The sequence below is a fragment of the Syngnathus typhle genome, linkage group LG9 (assembly GCF_033458585.1).
Source record: "Syngnathus typhle isolate RoL2023-S1 ecotype Sweden linkage group LG9, RoL_Styp_1.0, whole genome shotgun sequence".
Lineage (NCBI taxonomy): Eukaryota > Metazoa > Chordata > Actinopteri > Syngnathiformes > Syngnathidae > Syngnathus > Syngnathus typhle.
Window position 1 is genome coordinate 13,160,323 of NC_083746.1, and position 20,533 is coordinate 13,180,855.

At 41.7% G+C, this 20,533-nt stretch overlaps 1 protein-coding gene and 1 long non-coding RNA gene across 4 annotated transcripts; one reads left to right on the top strand and one right to left on the bottom strand.

Annotated features, from left to right (window-relative positions):
• Positions 1-340: 340 nt before the first annotated feature.
• arglu1b (arginine and glutamate rich 1b) lies at positions 341-13,901 on the bottom strand. Of its 2 annotated transcripts, none has more exons than XM_061286456.1 (4): positions 13,339-13,901; positions 9,896-10,139; positions 6,658-6,741; positions 341-1,745 (listed from the first exon to the last, which is right to left on the bottom strand). In XM_061286456.1, exons 1-4 carry the CDS (start codon positions 13,662-13,664, stop codon positions 1,581-1,583), a joined length of 819 nt encoding a protein of 272 aa, XP_061142440.1. In that variant the 5' UTR covers positions 13,665-13,901; the 3' UTR covers positions 341-1,580. The 2 variants fall into 2 exon arrangements, with proteins under 2 accessions (XP_061142440.1, XP_061142441.1); XM_061286457.1 differs by having other exon boundaries at positions 9,896-10,121; positions 13,339-13,899.
• LOC133159453 (uncharacterized) lies at positions 12,989-15,415 on the top strand. 2 transcript variants are annotated; one of them, XR_009715697.1, is made up of 3 exons: positions 12,989-13,101; positions 13,171-13,294; positions 15,003-15,415. It is a non-coding gene; the product is annotated as an uncharacterized LOC133159453 (long non-coding RNA). The 2 variants fall into 2 exon arrangements; XR_009715696.1 differs by lacking the exon at positions 12,989-13,101 and having other exon boundaries at positions 13,108-13,294.
• The last annotated feature ends 5,118 nt before the right edge of the window (positions 15,416-20,533 follow it).

A 20,533-nucleotide genomic window follows, 5' to 3' on the forward strand; every position in this document is an offset into this window, starting at 1 on the left:
GGGTGTAAAAATGTGTGAATTTAGGTTTCATTGGTTAACAAAAGTTCATCAGCAGAAGTGGCAGTGCGATGGTTGTTTCCGTTTGTCCAGCCATGAAGCGGTGGATGTGGCTTTCAACACTGCTCCAGACACTGCGTGGCCTGGCCTTACTTCAAATAACTCAAGTCGCACCCTTGCTGTAATTTATAACAATAGTTTATCGACGTTTTTTATAAAAGCTCAAATGCAGTGCCCATGTGATTTCTAATGGGTGTGTAAAATCCCATCTTTCAAGGTTTCATTTGAGGGGAAAAAAACTTTCAGAACTTACCTTGCACTGAACTGACACCATCCAACCAAATTCTGATGTCTCAATGGATTTATTAGTTAAGTCTTGTGACAACTGAAAAAGCTACACGAGGAAACTCACATAGATCAATATACCCACATGAGGTCAGCTCGTCACGCGCGCACACAAACACACACAAGCGCACGCACACAAACACACACGGCACTCACTGACCTCAATCCATATCTTACCTGGATTTGGCCATCCGCTACCTTTCCAGACTTACCAAGGGATGCATCTTGTCACATTAATTTACAATTACAGGGCTAAAGAACATATGATAGATACAGTTTGACATTTCTGAACAAGCCCCCAACCTTAAAAAAAACACATTTGCAGTTATTACTGGGATCTGTTCGATGATTGCGGATTGTTATAAAACCTGAAAGTTCAGTAGACGTCAGTACATCACAGCAAGGATTCACAATGTGACATCATACAGAACAGTCCATTCTCCACTGATCATAGTCCTTACATAAGAGAGGAAAGAGATAAAATCCGCCATTGGTTCTAAGGGTTGGTCACGGACAGCTCAGGAAAAAGGCTTCATTTTACCTGTACCGAATGAAATCCAATGAGGTTGCTCTCAACCAACATCCATGCGTGTACTACAACAAACAAGACCAGTGTTAACTTGACACGGACAAAACAAATGTATACAGAAAATAGTGAAGGCAGAAAACAAAATAACTATGTTTTGCAAGGCTATGCTGTGATTTGGTGCCAAAGTACATTTTTAAGGTTAAAACAAAAATGGAAAACACAAGTCAAGGTCACAAGCTGCACGTGACATTTTTTGCAATCTGAATTTGACCTCACAATTATTATTCTTCATCGGGAACTCACTTGCATTATTATACTCCATTCACTGCCAATGTAGATGTGAGTAGTATTGGTTTTCATTACACTGAGTTAAGACTTATTTTACAGCAAGGGTTAAAGCATTCTATATCGAAAGTTGATATTCCCTAAAAGACTTAAATAAAAGTGACAAAAGCACAAATTTTAGTTTGAGATGTATCAGGAAAGAAAATAATGGAGTGAGACAGGGTGTAGTCAGGTCCATCAAGGTCTAATTTTTCTTCCTTGCAAGGAGGGAAAATCCAGACCTTCATTGGGTTTGCAAGTTTAAACACTGGGTTGCACCACTTTTTCATATCCTTTGTTCAGCACTTCCAAAATGAAGCGAGCAGCCGACAGGAGTGGAGTTGATGAGGAGCCGAGCAGGATAGGGATGAAGGGCAGCATTCCTTCATTCAGTGGCCTTGAGGGTAAAGGACAGCTTCGGTCTGGACTTGCCCTTGCCAAGGATGATTTTCTGCTCCTCTTTCTGCTGCCTCTGTCGGTCCTGCTCCAGTTTCATGCGTTCTTCATGAATTTTCCTCTGCTCTTCCACTATGCGCAACTGATCTTCAGCCTGACAGAAAATGTAGTCACAACTTAGGAATCACACAACCACAGAACACAAAAATACTGCATATAGTTGAAATCGTAAGTTTATATAGACTATATAAAATGTGTGCTTTTTACCTGCCTGACATGAAATCACACTAAGATGTTCCTATTGGAGAGCAATTAGCAGGGATGAGAACGGCAAATGTGAAAAACCACTGAAAAGTAGCCTGGGAGCCGCGTGCTCCCATTGGGGGCCGCAGGTGGCCCGGGGCCACAGGATCCCATTGGGGGCCCGGGGCCACAGGACCCCATTGGGGGCTCCTATAAAATGATCAGGACTGACTAAAGTTCGGTCTAACGCATTGGTACTACTTACCTATGTTTCCCTTCCATATCGATCCGTAGATTTACTTGAAACATTAACAGAGCAGCCTATTTTGACATGAAATAGCCTCGCACGTATAGCAGCTATCGTTATAGCATTACCCATCCGCAAAAACCCATGACCCTCAGCTCGCAATCTCCCATGAGCCTGAGCAAAGTGTAAACAATCGCGTCTCTCAAATGAGCTCCTATAAAATGATCAGAACTGACTTAAGTTCGATCTAACGCATTGGTACTACATACCTATGTTTCCCTTCCATATCGATCTGTAGATTTACTCAAAACATTAACAGAGCAGCCTATTTTGACGTGAAATAGCCTCGCGCGTATAGCAGCTATCGTTATAGCATTAGCCATCCGCAAAAACCCATGACCCTCAGCTCGCAATCTCCCATGAGCCTCAGCAAAGTGTAAACAATCGCGTCTCTCAAACGAGCTCCTATAAAATGATCAGAACTGACTTAAGTTCGATCTAACGCATTGGTACTACTTACCTATGTTCCCCTTCCATATCGATCCGTAGATTTACTCGAAACATGAACAGAGCGGCCTATTTCGACATGAAATAGCCTCGCGCGTATAGCAGCTATCGTTATAGCATTAGCCCAGGGCTCGAAGCTTATTTTTTGCCCAAGTTGCCCTCGGGCAAGTTGGAGAAGATTTTACTTGCCCGAAACAAAATTTTACTTGCCCGAATTTTTTTGGAGTGGATTTTTACTTGCCCGACACATTTTTGCAATAAAAAAGACAACACTATAAGTTTTGCCTTCATATGCCTTCGTATCCGCCAACCGGAAACAAGCTCTGCTGGTGCGCAGGCGCAGAAGAGCCAGGGACGGGTGAGAGAGCATGCATTTAATTACGAAGCGCTTTGCCGTTATCAATGTATTGCAGACTTACACGAGAAACTAACCGCTCCCTAGAAAACAAAATGTCGGACCAGAAGCGGCAGAAGTTGCGAGAAATTATGCACAAAATCGTCTTTTTACAGCTTGAAAACATGGTATTATGGCAGGGCAAGTTCGGGCAAGTGAGGAAAAAATTCTACTTGCCCGTCTGCCATCGCTACTTGCCCCGGGCAATCGGGCAATCGTTAGTTTCGAGCCCTGATTAGCCATCCGCAAAAACCCATGACCCTCAGCTCGCAATCTCCCATGAGCCTCAGCAAAGTGTAAACAATCGCGTCTCTCATACGAGCTCCTATAAAATGATCAGAACTGATTAAAGTTCGATCTAACGCATTGGTACTACTTACCTATGTTTCCTTTCCATATCGATCCGTAGATTTACTCGAAACATTAACAGAGCAGCCTATTTTGACATGAAATAGCCTCGCGCGTATAGCAGCTATCGTTATAGCATTAGCCATCCGCAAAAACCCATGACCCTCAGCTCGCAATCTCCCATGAGCGTCAGCAAAGTGTAAACAATCGCGTCTCTCAAACGAGCTCCTATAAAATGATCAGAACTGACTTAAGTTCGATCTAACGCATTGGTACTACTTACCTATGTTTCCCTTCCAGATCGATCCGTAGATTTACTCGAAACATTAACGGAGCAGCCTGTTTTGAAATGAAATAGCCTCGCGGGTACAACAGCTATTCGGTGACGCCCCCTGACTACAGTTACCGTAATGCTGGGAAGCGATGCGACCTTGTAATTTACTAGTCGTACTAAAACGTACTAAAACATTTTGGCAGAGCACTGTGTACAACCAGTATGGATCAACAAATTCATCACTTGATCCATATATAAGGCGCACCGGACTATAAGGCGCACTGTTGACTTTTGATAAAAATTTAGGTTTTTAGGTGCGCCTTATAGGGCGGAAAATACGGTATATTAATATTATCTTTAATATTAATATTAGTATCTTATATTATTTATATTTATTTACCGTTTTTTTCCGTGTATAGTGCGCAAAATTGTACTAATTTATTGTCCTAAAATCTGGGGTGCGCATTATACATGGGTACAAAAAAAAAAAAAAAAAAAAAATTTTTTGTTTTTAATTTTTTTTTTTTTTTTTTTTTTTTAAGTCCCAATGATCGTCACACACGCAGGGAGGCAATGGGTCCCATTTTTATAGTCTTTGGTATGGTCTTAACTAGGCTGGATGTAATTTTTTTTGTTGGCGTTGATTTCTCCGACTGCCCGTAAACGCACCACCGCGCTTCGTGCGCGCACGGGACAGCAAACGAGCAGGTGATCGAGCAAGCGTCTGATACGAGAGCATTGCGGTCGCATGGAGCGTGTTTGAAGTGAACAGCAGAGAAGAAAGGCAAAGTGTTGTGAAATAAAATGCACAGAACGGATGCGCAAGACACGTCAGCTATATAAAGAGCGAGAGTTGTTTTCTTCCTATTAGTTTCAATTCACAGTTTAATTAGCAGTTTCAATCAGCAAATAACAAAATGCGTATTACAGGTAATATTTTATTTCACAACACTTTGCCTTGTTCCTTTGGTCTCTGCTGTTCATCCTAAAACACAAAGGCGCTCTTTAAGCAATGCGACAGTGAGCGCCCGGCGCGCTGCGGTTGCGCGACCGCACCAAATTAAGCTCCCTGCGCAGTGCGCACTGAGGTCTACTTAAATTTTAGAAAGTACATCAGGACTTTAAAAATATCTTCTAAATTTCAGCGACGGCTCTGTCACACTAATCGACCAGCCCGGTGCAGTTGGGCGGTCGGCGGCGCGCTACGGTTGAGCGTTCTCTCGCACGCTTTCTCTCTCGCTCTCTCTCGCTCTCGCACACACGCAAACCGGATATCATACGGAGGCCGCCATTACAGATGCGCAGAACGGATGAGCAAGACACGTCAGCTATATAAAGAGCGAGAGTTCAGTTCTCTACCTAAATCCGTATTACAGGTAATATTTTATTTCACAACACTTTGCCTTGTTCCTTTCTTCTCTGCTGTTCACTTCAAACACGCTCCATGCGCACGGAGCGCGGTGGTGCGTTTACGGGCAGTCGGAGAAATCAACGCCAACAAAAAAAATTACATCCAGCCTAGTTAAGACCATACCAAAGACTATAAAAATGGGACCCATTGCCTCCCTGCGTGTGTGACGATCATTGGGACTTAAAAAAAAAAAAAAATTATTTTTTTTTTTTAAAACAAATTCATAAAAATTGGGTGCGTATTATACATGGGTACAAGCTTTTTTCCAGCATCAGCATGCCATTTTTAGGGGTGCGTACTATACATGGGGGCGCACTATACACGGAAAAAAACGGTATATAGCATTTATTTTCAGCATTGCATGTTTTGCAAATCGCTATGCGTGGGTCTTTCTCTGAGATAGTGAAATCAGTCCACACCGCAGACATGCTGGCTCTTATCCCGTTTTCCCGCGTGCTGGCTGCGCTGTTTGCTCACGTCATCACAAGTTTCGGCCGTGTTGTTTCAGTGATTTAGGTCTTTCGGCCAAAAACCGAAAATGCACTTTTGGGTCATTTTGAGCCGAAAATCTTCGGTGGCCGAATTTTCGGTGCATCCCTACTTGAAACATGAACAGAGCAGCCTATTTTGACATGAAATAGCCTCGCGCGTATAGCAGCTATCGTTGTAGCATTAGCCATCCGCAATTTCCTATGAGCCTCAGCTCGCAATCTCCCACAAGCCTCAGCAAAGTGTAAACAATCGCGTTTCTCAAACGATCTCCTATAAAATGATGAGAACTGACTAAAGTTCGATCTAATTGGTACTACTTACCAATGTTTCCCTTCCATATCGATCCGTAGATTTACTCGAAACATTAACAGAGCAGCCTATTTTGACATGAAATAGCCTCGCGCGTATAGCAGCTATCGTTATAGCATTAGCCATCCGCAATCTCCCATGAGCCTCAGCAAAGTGTAAACAATCGCGTTTCTCAAACGATCTATAAAATGATCAGAATTGACTAAAGTTCGATCTAACGCATTGATACTACTTACCTATGTTTCCCTTCCATATCGATCCGTAGATTTTCTCGAAACATTAACGGAGCAGCCTATTTTGAAATGAAATAGCCTCGCGGGTACAACAGCTATTCGGTGACGCCCCCTGACTACAGTTACCGTAATGTTGGGAAGCGATGCGACCTTGTAATTTACTAGTCGTACTAAAACGTACTAAAACATTTTGGCAGAGCACTGTGTACAACCAGTATGGATCAACAAATTCATCACTTGATCCATATATAAGGCGCACCGGACTATAAGGCGCACCGGACTATAAGGCGCACTGTCGACTTTAGATAAAAATTTAGGTTTTTAGGTGCGCCTTATAGGGCGGAAAATACGTCATTTTCTCAACTCAACTTTCTGAGTGGGTAAGTGCAATAAAACGACAAAATGTTTTTTCATTGTGATGTGTAGAAAGAGCACACACACCACTTTTGCAGCGCTACACTCGCTTTCACAATCATTCTATTTTTTTGAGGATTCAACCATAGCCTTCAACTATGGCATTACATTTTACTTGAGTACAACATCAGTTAGAGATGGTGGAGAGCTGTGGAGGTTTCAAAAGCAGAAGAATTTTTAAAATTATATCTTACCAGTTTTGCCTGAGCCTCTGCAATCTTACGGTTATTCTCCTCCAAAATTTTTTCAAGCTCCTCCCGCTTAGATTTTTCTTCTTCCTAGACGGATGACACGATGTCATGTTAGTCCACAAGCAGGCTATATGTGCACCTTGCACTCACACATATGTCACATTCATGCACACTCATTTGACCTATTACACCACAGAGAAGTTGTTTATTTTTTTAAGTCTCTTGCATATGACCACAGTGTGGGACTGTTTGTAGCCACCCCAAAGTATTTTAAATTTGGAGTGGGGTCTCAAAGAGATCCCTTTCTCCTCCCACTCGAGCTGTTTTCTAGAAAATTTGCCACATCAGAGGCATTCTGTAGTATTTTGAAATAATTAAATTAAAAAAAACTTCAGTGGGAAAACACTCATCACACTCAAAGAACATGTATCAATGACAAGACAATCTAGAAGAATATTCAGTAAATGTCCTAAGCAAGAAAAATACACAAATATAGGGAATAGTTTTGGCTCACCAATGCATGAATACCTACGTATTTTCCTTGCCTGTGTACCTACACAACTGGTGAAAGCATTCCGCATAAAACAGTTGTATATTTACTGTCTCGTCCGGACTGTGTGGCCCCTGCAGAGAGAGAAACGCTCCTGGGGTGGGTGTGTAGGTAGGTATGGGTAACTCTGCCAGACCGCACCCGCGGTACTCCTCTTTATAACTGATTCCTGCACTGCTGAGCCTGCAGCCACAGCTCGTAATTCATGTACCGTTTTTCCATTTCTGTGCAGTGGCACAGCCCCCGGATGATAGCAGAGTGAAGTAGAGTACAGCACATCAGAGGTGTTTGTATGTGTTCAAGAAGAACCGGGCCACGGCAACACTTACAGTACAGGACAAGTCACAGCTGAGCTGAAAGGCTGCAGGCCAGCTCAGGTCAAGTGCTAGTTAAGAAGGTGGTTATACAAATAACAATATCAATCTTTACAATCAATCTTTGAAACAACCCTACTATAGGAAGCAAGTTCATGAGTAAGACAGTACATTTGTTCTTAAAATTAAATACTCATCTGTGTTATAAACAAGTAAACGTAAATCTAAATGTTAACTGTATACAGAAAAGCATTTATTGGTATCAAATAGAATACAAGTTTTAGGAAGGACTTGGAATTAAATCAAGCTTTTCAAGAAGACCTGGATAGAACAAGTGTTCTGTTGAAAGAGAAACGGAAAAAGAACAATAATAACAAATGAATATGTGTCAGTACGGTGATGGGAAATCTGGACACTCAGACTGACCTTATTATAGTTCAATAGGTTACGTGTGCATTTGTATTTAAGGTATGTTATTAAGTCCAAGTAGGGAAGCTGGTGCTTAGACTACAGCTCTCACCCGAGATGTAGCCAATCACTCTGCTCCCTGTGCAAGATGGGCTCATTAGACTCATCTCCATAATAATATTGCATGTGGTGGTTGGACAGAGTAAGAAATATAACTCTCTGCGTAAATTTAAAAAAAAAAGATCTATATCATTATCGATTTTATGACTTTCTACTTTCTAATCATATACAGTATTGTTATCCCTATGGATATGGATTTTATGACATGTACCGTCTTTTTCCGTGCATAATGCGCACAATTTAATTAATTTATTGTCCTAAAATTTGGGGTGCGCATTATGCATGGGTACAACATTTTTTTAAGAAAATCTCCCTCGAAATAAAACTTGAAATCACACCTTTCTTCTTGTTTGTTGTCAATCGCGCATCACATTCAGCCATCCTGCCCAACACAGTCAGTAAAATTCATAATTGACGACACATCGTTTGATGCGATTGTGCAATCCTTGATGGTGTGTTATTGTCAAATACTGTTTGTTTTTTAACCTCCATCGCAGATCGGATATCATATGGAGGCAGTATCACTGCGCATGCGCACTATGGATCCGATGCGCAGAACGGATGCGCAAGACACGTCAGCTATATAAAGAGCGAGAGTTCAGTTCTCTACCTATTAGTTTCAATTCACAGTTTAATTAGCAGTTTCATCAAGATGGTTAAGAGAGCAAGTTATAGTACCGCAAAAGGCAATAGGGCAGCTGCATACGAACACAATGCTCTCGTATCAGACGCTTGCTCGATCACCTGCTCGTTTGCTGTCACAATGTACCCTACACAAATCCGAAACATTTCTTCGCTATCGAGTTTGCTACCGCATGCGCAGTGGTATTGACCGGCAGAACAACATCCGGTTGTTCCCAAAGATGATCTTTTTTCTGAAATAATTTTACGTTTACGGACTTAAGTAAAAGTCAAAATTTGGGTGCGTATTATACATGGGTACAGGCTTTTTTCCAGCATCGACATGCCATTTTTAGGGTGCGTATTATGCACGGGGGCGTATTATGCACGGAAAAAGACGGTATTACATTTCAAAAGGATTGAAATCATTTAGGGGAAAAAGATTACATTCATGCTGTTGAAGACGACAGACCTGATGAGCTGTTCCATCAAGTATAAATAAACTGATATTTGAATGATTTAAAAGGTTTAGTTAGCTAGGTATTTAAACTGCTAAATTTATCTGGAAATCGCTGCATATCATATATAACATTTTTGCTATGATTTTGAAGGCAAGGTGTTGAAATTTGAAAGTTAATGGTGTCTCACTGTCGGATGCCACTTCAATGGAGTTGTCATGTTTCCAAAAAGCAGCTAAGCTTGCCAGTGTGGTACACAAAGGAAACCCTGATTAGACTTACAATCAACTCTGCCGTTTGTTGATGGTTGGTCATAGCTGTGATAAATAAATAGCATTACTACTAGCAGTGTGACATAGTGTAACACACCAGTGAATTCTACGCAAAGAATAATCAATACAAGAGAAAATGATTTTCTTTGCAGTCTCTCACTCCCAATTTGGATTGTTGGTTGATATTCACCATCTATAGTATAATTCCTGCATTCACCAGTAGACAGCCTTCACAACTTTTGACATCAGAAGACAATGGAAGTGAAAGTTATCAAACTGATCCACAATGTGCAGCTTGTTGGAAATGGCTCAACAATCCCATTGGCAGTGACTGTCTTAACATGTAGGTCAGTTATATGCTGAACTGGGCACCAGAGGAGGGGGCGTCCAAATACACATTCTCCACCAAGTCTTAGCTAAAGAGGGTGACTGAAGGTTAAATGGTTTGGGTAGTACAGAGAGACCGGACGATCTGCGTTCCAAACGACCGAGCGTTACCTCTCTGGCCTTTTGTGCTGCCAACTCAGCATGTCGCTGTCTTTCCAGCTCCTCCAGCAGCTGTCGTTCCATGATGCGCTTTGCCTCCTCGACGCGACGCAACACCTCCCGCTCGATCTCATCCTTACGCTTCTCCAGTTCCTCTTCCACCCGCTTGGCCACCAGCTCTTCTACGCGCCGAGCTGTTTCTTCTTCTATAAGTTTTTCTTCAATCTCCTGCTGGCGACTAGTAGACAGAGAAGCACTGGAACATTATCAATGACTAGCTAAAATGAAACTATTTTTGTCAGACGAAATCACATGAATAGAAATAACGAGGGGTGTAACGGTTCACCATACAAATGGTTCGATTCAAATTTAGATTTTTAAGTGACGGTTTGGTTCAAACTTTGGTTCGGTTTGAAGATTAAAAAACAAACAAAAAAAAATAAGAGTTTATGAAAACCTCCAGACAAAATGTCTTGATTTTATTGTAATACTAATACTATTGATTGTTTGAATTTTTGCCTTCTTGTTTTTATATTGTGTCGCGTACTTGTATGTCTATCGTGTTATGTGTCTCGTCACCGTGGGATAGAGAAAAATGTAATTTCGGTCTCTTTGTGTGTTGTGACATGTGGAGAGATTGACAATAAAGCTGACTTTGACTTTGAAGAACATGTACATGACTCAGTTATTTATACATGTTATAACATCTCTTTAGACCAGTCCTCAATAATAAGGTCCGTCCGTCCCTTTTCTGTACCGCTTGTCTCCACGGGGGTCGCGGGCGTGCTGGAGCCTATCCCAGCTGTTATCGGGCAGTAGGCGGGGGGATACCCTGAACTGGTTGCCAGCCAATCGCAGGGCACACTAAGACAAATGCACTCGCATTTACGGGCAATTTGGAGGGTGCAGTCAGCCTACAATGCATGTTTTTGGGATGTGGGAGGAAACTGGAGTGCCTGGAGAATATCCACACAGGCACGGGGAGAACATGCAAACTCCACCCACCGCAGCGGATCAAGAATACTAAAATTAACATTTGTACTATGATCAGTCTTTCAGTCAGTACTTTGTCATAATAAAATACCGTATTTTTCTGACTATAAATCCCGTTTTTTTTTTCATAGTTTGGGTGGGGGCCAACTTATACTCAGGGGCGACTTATATGTGAAATTATTCACAAATTTTCAAAATTCAAAAATCTGCAATGTAGTGAAACCGCGATAAACGAACCGCGATGTAGCAAGGGATTACTCTAATTTGAACTGCAACTGACGTCAGCAGGGCGGCGCACACGCAGCGGTTGTACATAAAAGACAAAGGATTCGATCACGGGATTTAATGACTTGGAGTGACAGAGATCGTTTGATAAAATTGTTGTTTATAATTATATCCGCCTGAGGAATAATTTGAACCGCTCCGACGTCAGCGGCGCAGCGCACATGCAGCGTTGATTCCATAAAGGACGATCGATGGATTTAATGATTTGCAGTGACACCGATGGTTTGATAATATTGTTGTTTACATAATTTTTTATATATACTTTATATATCGTTATATGGGCCTGTGGAATAATTTGAACTGCTCCAACGTCAGCGGTGCGGCGCACACACGGCGTTGATTCCATAAAGGACGATCGATGGATTTAATGATTTGCAGTGACACAGATGGTTTGATAATATTGTTGTTTATATAATAGTTATTTGATATATAATTTATATATCGTTATATGGGCCTGTGGAATGATTTGAACTGCAACTGACGTCATGTCCGACGGCGCGGCACACACGCGACATAAAGGACGATCGATGGATTTAATGATTTTGAGTGACACAGATGGTTTGATAAAGGTGTTATTTATGTTAGTTATTTGGATAACTGTTAATGTTACGTCAGGCCCGTTTTCAGCTCTTCGTTTGTGTTTATGTTAGCATACCGTATCATATAGCCTGTTGTTCCTCATTCATGTCTGTTCTTGGTGTTGGGTTTTGTCGAATAAATTTCTCCCAAAATTCGACTTACACTCTGGTGCGACTTATGTTTTTTCACTTTATCGTGCATTTTATGGCTGACGTATATTCCGGAGTGACTTATAGTCCGAAAAATACGGTAAGTGAAACTGTCTGAGGTATAACAAAAAAAAACCTTCACTTATGAGCAGTCAACATTGTCAAATGATAATAAATAAGATATAAATGAAAAACCTCTGTTGCTCAACGGTAGAAAAAGGATTAATAAAAATAAATTATTTGAAGACCAGTTTATATTGTAAGTAAAGGAAAATAAAAATCTGACACTGGTCTGAAGTAGAAAAAGGATGGATAAAAATCAATATCCATCCAATATCACAAATAAATTCTACTGTTTGATGTTTTACTCATTCGGTTGTGGTCTATATAAAGTGGCACAGCGATGCATTTGTCTGTGTTCCTCGTTTTGATTGAATCACAGGTCCCTCTTTTCTACTTGTTCTAAGGTGCGGCTTAGGGCAAGCCGTTTTGATGCGGTCTCTTAAAATGTAAACTATATACTTCACACCCCAATCCCTCCAGGCCGCAAGATGTGATTGACGTATTTGTAGATTTTTAGCCGAGGTAGCGTTTACTTGCGCCGCATACTTTTTGATTGATTAAAAGATTAAAGATTAAAATTTCGGTCTCTTTGTGTGTTGTGACATGTGGAGAGATTGACAATAAAGCTGACTTTGACTTTGACTTTGAGATGTCAACGGCAGAAAACTTGTCCATACATATACATAAAACGTAACAAAATAAATCCCCTCACAATATTTATGAACACTTCTTGTAAACAAGCATTGCAGTCAAGTTAACCCGTAAGCAAATGCAAGGGCTGGGGTGTCAAACTTTTTTTTTCGCAGGCCACATTGTAGTCATAGCTTCTTTCGGAGGGCCATTATGACTGCCAACCCAAATAAATGTATGAGCACCTCATAATATATACAGTAAAAGCTACAAAAGGGATAAATAATTCATTTTCAAATCAGACGAGTAAAGACTGGTCAAATATTTAAAGAAAATATATTATTAAAAGTGAAGACAATTTGCAATTCTAGCAATGACACACGAATGTGATGCACAATTTGTCTTCACGGGCCACACGAAATGATGTGGCGGGCCGTATCTGGCCCCCAGGCCTTGAGTTTGACACATGTGCATTAAACCATTCACGTCAGTACAAATAATTCACAGCCAGGAAGACAGGTAAGATTCTACAGATACGAAGAATCTAACATCGAAAAATATGACTGAAATACGTTTTAATCTTCACAGCGACGTGTGGATGACACCATGCAGTTGAGGCCTTGGCTTGTCAAGTCCTATGCTAAAGGCTAGCTAGTGTTGTCAAAAGCAAAAAAGCTAAGTTAGCATGTCATTCTAGCATGTAGCAGAGAACGTAAGTGACGTCTTAGTGTTTAATTTCTTGTACAATATACTCACATTTTTCTTTGCCGTTCCATTTCAGCTTTTCTTTCCTCCTCCTCCTTCCTCTGCTTTTCGTCTAGGGCATTCCTCTTGCTCAATGTCCTTCCAAAAATGTCGATACGCTCCGGCGGGGATGCCGCTCTTTCCCTGCGAGATGAGGTCGTGGCAGAACGGGAACGAGAACGAGAATCCCTGCGCCTGTTTCTCTTAGATTCTCTTGACTTGGAGCGCTTCTTTGGCCTCTCTCTGTCTCTGGACCGTGACCGACTTCTTTTCTTACTGTGTTTGCTGCTTTTAGAGTGTTTGGAGCGGGATGAACTTCGGCTTCGAGAACGGCCCATGTTAACCACTCCACTCGTCGAGCACTAACCAGCTAGTAACAATTATGCGTGGGCAGTATCTGGAATTGTGCACCGAACGCCCTTTCTTGAGTTATTGTTGATAAGAATTAACAATTGTAGCAACTTAAACGGTTGTGATTTTATAGTAATTATCACTCGAAAGCTGTTGTTTGCTGCTTGCTAGCTTGTATCACGCAATGATGGCGAACTGACGAATATTTCCCATCATGCAAATCGGTGTTGGTCTGGATTCGGCTTTCCTCGGGATTTCTTAACCAATGAACTGCCAGTGGTTCCGAGCCCAGGATGTAACGTTTGGTGGCACTTAATTTGCAACCGCGTCGGCTTCTTTCATTTTTGCAGACATTGGCCAATGAACCTGCTACCGTTAGCTTGAAATATATTATAATTCCTATAATTATCATTCCTAGCAAACAATTGACAGAATGGGGTCGAAATACAAAAAGTCCTGCCTAGCTACAAAAACAGATATGCTCAAACCTCATTGAATAAAGTACATAAGCAGACAAGTATATTCACATATTAAATCAATAAAAAACATTTTAAGCATATAATTATACCTACACACCAAATCAATAAAGAAGACATAACTGGTGAAGGAATGGATTCCAAATGCAAAAAGTCCTGCCTAGCTACAAAAACAGATATGCTCAAACCGCATTGAATAAAGTACATAAGCAGACAAGTATGTTCACACATATTAAAGCAATAAAATAAATATTTTAAGCATATAATTATACCTACACACCAAATCGATAGAGATAACTAAACATTTTTGATAGGTGGTAATGACAAAGGCTTTTATAACTTCATGATCTGATATATATTTCTGAGCACTATGAAATAACAGATGTTTTTTGATATGTTGCCTGAATAGCTTAATGACCCTTAAGGAACTGTTTAATGCATGCCTGATGATTTTCTAAATCACAGACACTGCCAAAGTCGTCTAAAAATGTTCAGTACTTGATTGTATCTTATGTTTTGACTAATGCTAGACGCCAGTTTTCGATTACGACTGAACGTTCTGGACAGAGGGAAATATTTTGCCCAACAAACAAAATCTATAGTTGAAAGCATGATTAAACTAAGAATATGATGACGTAAGCAAGTACATGGAGTATCAAAAGAATGAACAAACAAAAACATGGTAAGTGGTGAGTACAAACTTTGCATAGTCCGGGAACATTAATAAATTGATGATGTCACAGCCAAAAGATCACATAATTCCGTACAAAATGACAAAATTGAAAGAATGATGAATAGGCGGTGTGCGACAGTGGGCGAAGTGGATGAATGTGCAAGAATTGTTTACAGGAAGGACACTTGGAGATGAAACCGGTCGAGGTGCCAGAGGGAGATAAGCCAAGAACCCGGCCAAAAATGATCGTCAAGGCTGAAAGACGGAAAAGAAAACAACAACCCCCACACACATCGAATCACCCATAATCAGCACCCAACCCCACGGAACCAGCTCTCGCCGAACCAGCACCCACTCCCATGGAATCAAACTCTCCTGCGAACTTGCCCCACCCCAAAGACTCATCAAGCATCAAACCCGGCCCACACCAACCTGTGCAACTGAATATAAGCTGAGCAAAGAACCTTGAACGTTGCCTTTTCTGAATGGAGATTTTCTGCTCTTGAGCATGGTCGCACGAAAGGCCCAGCGCTGTATTGTACTTTCCTGAAAACAGAGCTTTCTTAACAAGAATTGTGTTTGAACTCGACCAACCTGTGTAAGTCTAATTTCTGCTTCAGTGTCTTAGCATTTTCCTAAATTTGAAGAAATCAAACGACCACGCAGTGAGTAAAGTTGATAACAGGTGATTGGCAATGGCTTTTGCCGTGAGGCGCAGATAGCGCGCTTCCCAAATTGTCGACCAAATCCAACACTAATCTATCCCTCCGGGTGTTGCAGAGATATGCTTATGATTTGTTTGGGGGCTGTTTTTTACTCTGTTTAGTTTTCTCTAGTTTCTATTACGTATTTTTATCTATTCCGTCACATCCTTTGGGGCGGGACTACCAAACAAGGTAATGGGTGTGGCCCAACAGTTTCGCAACTCCCCCTGTCACGACTCGTCCCCGATCATGTCTGTGTGCTCGCCCCTCCCTTCCTGTGTGCTCATGTCCGTGGGTTCTGTCCGTGTGTCTGTGTGCTCGCCCCGCCCCTCCTGTGTGCCCATGATTAGTGTGATCATTCTCACCTGCCTCTTGTTACCTGTCTTGTATTTAAGTCCTGTCTTTGTGTCACTCCTAGTCAGATCATTGCTTGTCGGTTGTTGCGTGTTGCGGGTTGTGTGTTAGTGTCACGATGTCTTTTTGGTTCCTGTTGGTGTCGTCATGTCCTGCTGTCTTCTTGTTTCACGTCCCGGTCAGTCACTCACTCAAGTTATTGTTTTGTTAAGTTGTATCAGTTTGCCTTTTGAGTTCGCCAATAAACTCTGGTCCAAGCTGCATTTGGTCGCCCTGCTCCATTCCCACACTCCACTCGTGACATCCCCCATCTCTATTACTCAGAGAGACTTTTGGAGTTCAAACAACTCAAGGATGCCGAAGTGGCGAGATCAAAATGTTTCGTTGTTGGATGCATCAATCCACACAACTCATTGCATCGTTTCCCAGCAACAGAACCTCAAAGAAGTTCCCGGTCAAATTTCATTTTTCAAGCAGTGTTCCCACATCTATGGGCAAAGTCCTGCTTGTTCAAGGAAGACTGTTTCAGAAATCTTTTGTCTGCATAGAGAATGATTCGCCGAAAGACTTCGTTTCGGTTCAATTCCTTTAATCTATGGAAACGACAAACACTACTGTGTAGTAGCGGTAAGCTTGAGATAATAATAAACTGTATTTCACTATCTATGCACTCGTTTTCATCACATTTGTGTCAGTCTTTCAGCTAATTTTAGAGCTGTGCGCTCTATGTTTTCACTTCTTGTGGGTGTATTTTGAGTAGTTGTATCAGATGAATTGCATCATTGGTGCTGTATTATTCTTGGTGAACACAATAATGCATTAAATGCATTTTTTAGCTTCTCGTTAACATTAGCATTAGCTTACTGGTTAACTTGACTGCATAGCTTGTTTACAAGACATGTTCATAAGTATCGCGAGTAGATTTATGATTTTTTTGGGGGGGTGATACAGTATCTCACAAAAGTGAGTACACCCCTCTCATTTCTGCAATGTTTTAATTATATCTTGTCATGGGACAACACTGAAGAAATGACACTTGTTATGACAATGTTAAGTAGTTACTGTAGACCTTGGATAGCAAAGTAAATTTATCGTTACTTCAAAGTAACTCAAAAAACAACAATTAATGTGTAAAATGCCGGCAACAAAAGTGAGTACGCCCCAACTGAAAATCTGAAAATTAAGTCAAAATTGGGACCAATTAGGCATTTTTACTCCCTGTGTAATGCGACTAGTTAGTGAAACGAGGTGTCAGGTGTGATTGGCGAGCAGGCGTATTAAATTAGTTATTTCCACTCATACTGGTCACAGGAAGTTCAACATGACACCTCATGGCAAAGAACTCTGAGGATCTAAAAACAATAATTATTGCTCTACATAAAGATGGCCTAGGCCAGGGGTCCCCAAACATTTTCCTGTGAGGGCCACATAACTTTTCCCTTCTCTGATAGGGGGCCAGGGTCAGTTTTAACAGAAAAAGTGTGATGATTGCAGGAGTGCCTAAACGTAAAAATTTATTGTTTTCCAGAAAGCACAATCAAATAACCCTTCTGGATTCTTCACAGAACAAAAGTGAGGAAATAAATAATAACACTATTCAAGTCAAAGTCAAAGTCTGCTTTATTGTCAATTTCTTCATGACATACAAAGCGATCGAAATTGCGTTTCCTATTATCCCACAATGGAGACAAGACATATTACACCCAATTGGTCCACAGAAAAACTAAACATTCAAGTAAACAATGCAAAAAGTAAAAATGAGAAGGCACGTACCGTAATTTTCGGACTATAAATTGCGGGTTTTTTTCATAGTTTGGGTGGGCGGGCGACTTATAATGAGGAGCGACTTATGTGTGAATTTTTTCAAAAAATTTCAAAAAAAAAAAAAAAAAGTGAAACCGCGATAAACGAACCACGATGTAGCAAAGGATTACTGTAATTTGAATTTCAAGTGACGTCAGCAGCACGGCGCGGCGTGGCGCGACGGTTGCTACAAAAACGACAAAGATTCATCACGGGATGACGAAGGGCCCCACGTACTACCGGCATCATTAGTGGCTTTGTTTCTAAGTGACACGGAGGACGAAGAGTTTGAAGGATATAAGGATTTGGAGTGACACAGAAGGTATGAAAAACTATTATGGCTTTTACGCACGCCCAGTCCTACTCTACGGAGCTCTCTTTCACCTCCGTGGATACAAGTTGGGGGCCGGCGCTCGGCCGGGTGGCTGTCCGGGCACAGTGGATGAGGCTCGGTCATGGCTTTTACGCACGCCCGGTCCTATTCTATGGATCTCTCTTCCACCTCCATGGCTGGAAGTCCACGCCGCCACACGCCTGGAAGTTTGTTTTATTAAATAAAGAGCCGTTTACCAAACCCACGTCTTTCCTTGTACTTTGTTAACGCTACAATATGGTTATATACTAGATCTGTGGAATAACGACGAGGCTGACGTCAGGGCGCACGCGCGGCGTAGTTGACAAAGGACGAGGAATTTGATCGATGGATTTAATGATTTGGAGTGACACAGATGGTTTGATAATATTATTGCTTATATAATAGTTATTTTATATATATGATTTATATATGTATCATTATATGGGCCTGTGGAATATTTTGAAGTGCAAGCGCCGCACACCCATTGTTGACATAAAGGACGATCGATGGATTTAATGATTTGGAGTGACACAGATGGTTTTATAAATTTGTTATTTATGTAATAGTTATTTGAATAATTCTGAATGTTACGTCAGGCCCGTTCTCAGCTCTTCTTAGTTTGTCAAATAAATGTCCCCCCAAATGAACCATATACTCCGGAGCGACTTATATATGGTTTTTTTCACGTTATTGTGCATTTTATGGCTAATGCGACCTATATTCCGGAGCGACTTTTAGTCCCAAAATTACGGTACAATGAATAAATAAGAGCAACTTGGTTGAAATGGTGAAATCACCGAAGGCCGACTGGGTGATGGCCGCTGGATCCGCGCCGCCGGTACTGGTGATGGCCGCAGTATTCGCGCCATCGGAACTGGGTCAGGGGGCAGCTGTGCATCTTGCGTCGCTGGAACTGGGTCGGGTGGCGCCCGCTCCTCACACACCGCCGAAGGCCGACTGGGTGACGGCCGCTGGCGCCGTGCCGCAGGAAATGGTGGCGGCCGCAGCATCCGCGCCGTTGGAACTTGGTCGGGGGGCGGCCGTGCGTCTTGCGCCGCTGGAGCCCAGCTCTGTGGCGACCAGCTCTGTGGCGACCATGCAGCAGTTGGCAATGGTTGGTCCAAGCACCGGTCGCTGAATTGGTCGGATTGTTCTGTCATGAAGTGAATGGAGCTGGGCGACCAAATGCGGCTTGGACCAGGGTTTATTGAACAAACTCAAATGACAGAGAGATACTAGACTAGGGACGAGAATAACTGAACAGAAAGATGAAACAAGACGAGAACAGACAACTAGTAAAAACAAGAAGTCATGAGACGTAAACAATTCGAGAGGGGAGTGAGGGGCAGACAGGACTTAAATACAAGACAGCTAACGAGAAGCAGATGAGGGTGATCACACTGATCAGGGCACAGGAGGGGAGGGGCGAGCACACAGACACACGAACCGAAACTATGACAACAGTAAAACAAGGAAACGAACTGTGACAGATCTTGACAGTCAGAGCAGAATCCCTTACTTAAATGAGCAGGCTCTCCAAGTTCTTGTGTTTCTTCCTTATAGTCCTTTTCCAGTAGGCTTGTCGACGTCACTATTTGCAGCTCTCTCTCTCATCAACTTCCCTGTGAAAACCACAAAGCAAGCAAGCAGGCTGAGAAACTGAACTAAGAGATACAGCAGCACCTACACAGTACAACCAGTACCACTACCAGTATGGTTGTGGAGATGGATTTCGTCCTAGTAGATTTTATTATGATGATATTTTTTATACTCAGAATGACTCATTCAAGTCAGCATTTGTACGTTCATCAGTGGGAACGTGGACCTGCATTTGCTAGATGACTGGTTCAGCTGAGCTTGGCGTACAAATGTAGTATTCTGCTGAGCTAACAGTCCACTTTTGAGCTTTGAGAGTTTGTCTGCTCGCATTTGGCCTTGCATGCTATCATACTTATCTTTGCGACGGGATTCATAGTGTCCCTGCAGATTGTATTTGAATATCACCTCCGCCTCTTGACAGATCAGACAGACAGCCTTTTCTTTGCATTGAACAAAAACATAATTGTTTGTCCACTGCAGGTTAAATGCCCTGCATTCTGATTCAATTTTTCTCTTACCAAGGTAATCTTTTCGCCATTATTCCGTTCTCTCTTTGAGAGGGCTGGGTTTAAGATTTTTTTCTGTGGGTTGCCAGATAGGGGCACACACCGCAGAAGGATGGAACAGAATGTCACATTATATGCGTGTATTAAATAGTTACTAACTAATGGTTAATAATAAAAAAAGCTAATAATTAAGGAAAATATTATTGCAATAGTCCAACTTTATCATTAAATACAAATACACATGTATGAAAAAAAATCAAAATGCTCTCTGGCAATGTTCCCTCTAAGCTGCGCAATTCCACACTGCTCCCGAAGTCTGTGCACAAGAAACTCTATGCCGCACACAAAATAAAATTCAGCATACACTGATTGGTTAATATCTAATG